At 36.5% G+C, this 2,268-nt stretch overlaps 1 protein-coding gene across 1 annotated transcript in view; it reads left to right on the top strand.

Annotated features, from left to right (window-relative positions):
* The window catches only part of trip11 (thyroid hormone receptor interactor 11), a gene marked incomplete at its 5' end in the record, with an annotated part of 38,265 nt that overhangs the window by 30,396 nt on the left and 5,601 nt on the right, over positions 1 to 2,268 (top strand). Inside the window, 3 exon segments of the mRNA XM_014031210.1 lie at positions 574 to 737; positions 855 to 958; positions 1,047 to 1,146. Coding sequence (XP_013886664.1) covers positions 574 to 737; positions 855 to 958; positions 1,047 to 1,146 — 368 coding nt within the window.

Genomic DNA, 2,268 nt, shown 5'->3' on the forward strand with positions numbered 1-2,268 from the left:
CAATAATGGAACAAAATAAATCAAATTTCTCTTAAATAACATTTCAATATATTATTATACTTTAAAATATTGACTGAAAAACAGAATCAGTTTTATGATGATTTAAAACATTTATTAGATTAATACTTTTTTAGTTTAGCATTGTTTTATCCTACCTCCAGCTTTTTGAGGCCCCTGTAGCGCCCCCTGGTGGTCCCAAACTGCACAAATGTTACAAAATGTTTATTATTTACAAATGATAGATTTTAAGTTTAACTGAAACTCTTTGCTGTATTTTTCTTTAAAGTATTCAAGATTCATTAAACTTTAGACATTTTTTCATTTAAATATTGAAATGTTAATATTCTACTACATGAGACATTTTTAAAACATGTTYACATCATTAAGACGTTTCAGAGAATAAAATTAATTGTGATATAATCATGATTATTTGTCTTTAATCAACTATTGAAAACTATATCTGTAAATATTTTTAAGCAAAGCTTTGTGCTGTGATTGTCTCGTCTCTTTCATGTGAGCTCCTGTTACCTCCTTGTTTGGTCAGGCTGCAGGTGACCTCTCTGCTCTTTTCAGCCAACAGGCCAGCCTGCAGGTGGAGTCTCTGCAGGAGCAGCTCAGTGGGGCCGTGAAGCAGAGGGACAACGCCCTGGCACAACTCAGGACGTCTCAGGAGCAGGTCAACCAGTACGCAGTGTCGCTGTCCAACCTACAGATGGTGCTGGAGCAGTTCCAACAAGGCAAGTTCCCACAAACTCTTATCACACTAGCTTTTATTGTTTTCTTTCATTTACCCAGTGGGACATCCCATTAGACAATTCTCATTTTTTGTAGTAATGAATTAATTTTGTTCTCAGAGGAGAAGGCCATGTACTCAGCAGAACTTGAGAAGCACAAGAAGGAGAAAGAGGAGTGGAAAAGAAAAGCACTTGTGCTTGAAGACCAAGCATCGGCTCTGCAGGTAATTCTGCAGTCACTTAATAACAGAGCTCAGTCTAATTCATGCAAACTCAACGTTTCATTACAACTAAATATTCTTGTCTTATCAGATAAACTTGGATGAAGCTAACGCTGCTTTAGAGTCAGCATCTCGTCTCACTGATCAGCTCGATCTGAAGGACGAACAAATGGAGGAGCTGAAAAAACAAGGTAAGATGCAGCGGTGTGTTTTACTTTATTTCCTTCTGTGTAAATATTAAATCTAGTCATATTTTAATTAAAGTTTGACTAAGGCCTTCTTTTCTCCTGGAGTTTCAGACCAGATGTTTTTATAATGAGAAATGAGTTGTAGTGGTTTTGGTAAAACCTTTAAAACAACACAAGTTGCAGTGTTGTGTTGTGTTGTTGTGAGGTGTTACCCTCAGTGAAGATGTTGTGATTGATTCTCCACTACAAGGTGAAGGAGCTCAGTGTTTGTAAAATGACTGAGTTTTGTATGTTTTCTGAGGTCATCTTGAAATGGACAACTGTGGTTTGGACTTGGGATTATAAAATAGCTTTACCGTTGATTGATTTATAATCATCCAATAAAAACATTTTACATAACACAGATTAGACTGAACTGCATTATAACTGCTTGTAGCATCTGGAAAAGCTCTTTGTGTTTTATTGTGCTGCCAGCACACTTCAGTGTCGTCAGCATAAATAAGTGTGTGCTGCACTTTTATCTAAACAGTTGTATAAATAATAAAAAGACATGGGCCTGTGATGGGGCCTTGTTGAACACCCTTGAATTCATAAAGTCTTTCCACCCACACACACTGTGTTGGACAAGTCCCCTGCTTCTAAACCGTTCAGCTTCCTGCTGAGAAAGTTTAACGTTTGAAGCTTTCCAAGAAAATGTCCTGCTGAGCTGTATCAGAGGCTCCTGTTAAATCAATCAAAAGACTGCACAATGTTTTAAAAAATGCACAGAATGCAATTTTAAAGACTATCATCTAGACAAAAAGCTGTTTTACCCCCACACAGCAGCCTTTTAGTAACTTTAATCAGACTGATTAGCTGACAGAGTGGTGTTTTTATTATTGTGTCACTCTTATCAGGTATGATTACGTCACAGTAACCTGTCAGATTTATTTCTGTTACACACTTCTAGACTGGAACTGCTCTGTTGTGTTTTTTTAGTAACACAACCATCTAAAGGAAAACTTGTTTAGTCTATAAATATATGATAAACTGTGAGAAACTGTCAAACTTTGGCAGATCTGGACAGTACAATTCTAGTTTGTCTTTCTTTGTTCCGCACTTCAATTGGAAGTTATATATATATAT

Source organism: Austrofundulus limnaeus, unplaced genomic scaffold (genome assembly GCF_001266775.1).
Source record: "Austrofundulus limnaeus strain Quisiro unplaced genomic scaffold, Austrofundulus_limnaeus-1.0 Scaffold1201, whole genome shotgun sequence".
Lineage (NCBI taxonomy): Eukaryota > Metazoa > Chordata > Actinopteri > Cyprinodontiformes > Rivulidae > Austrofundulus > Austrofundulus limnaeus.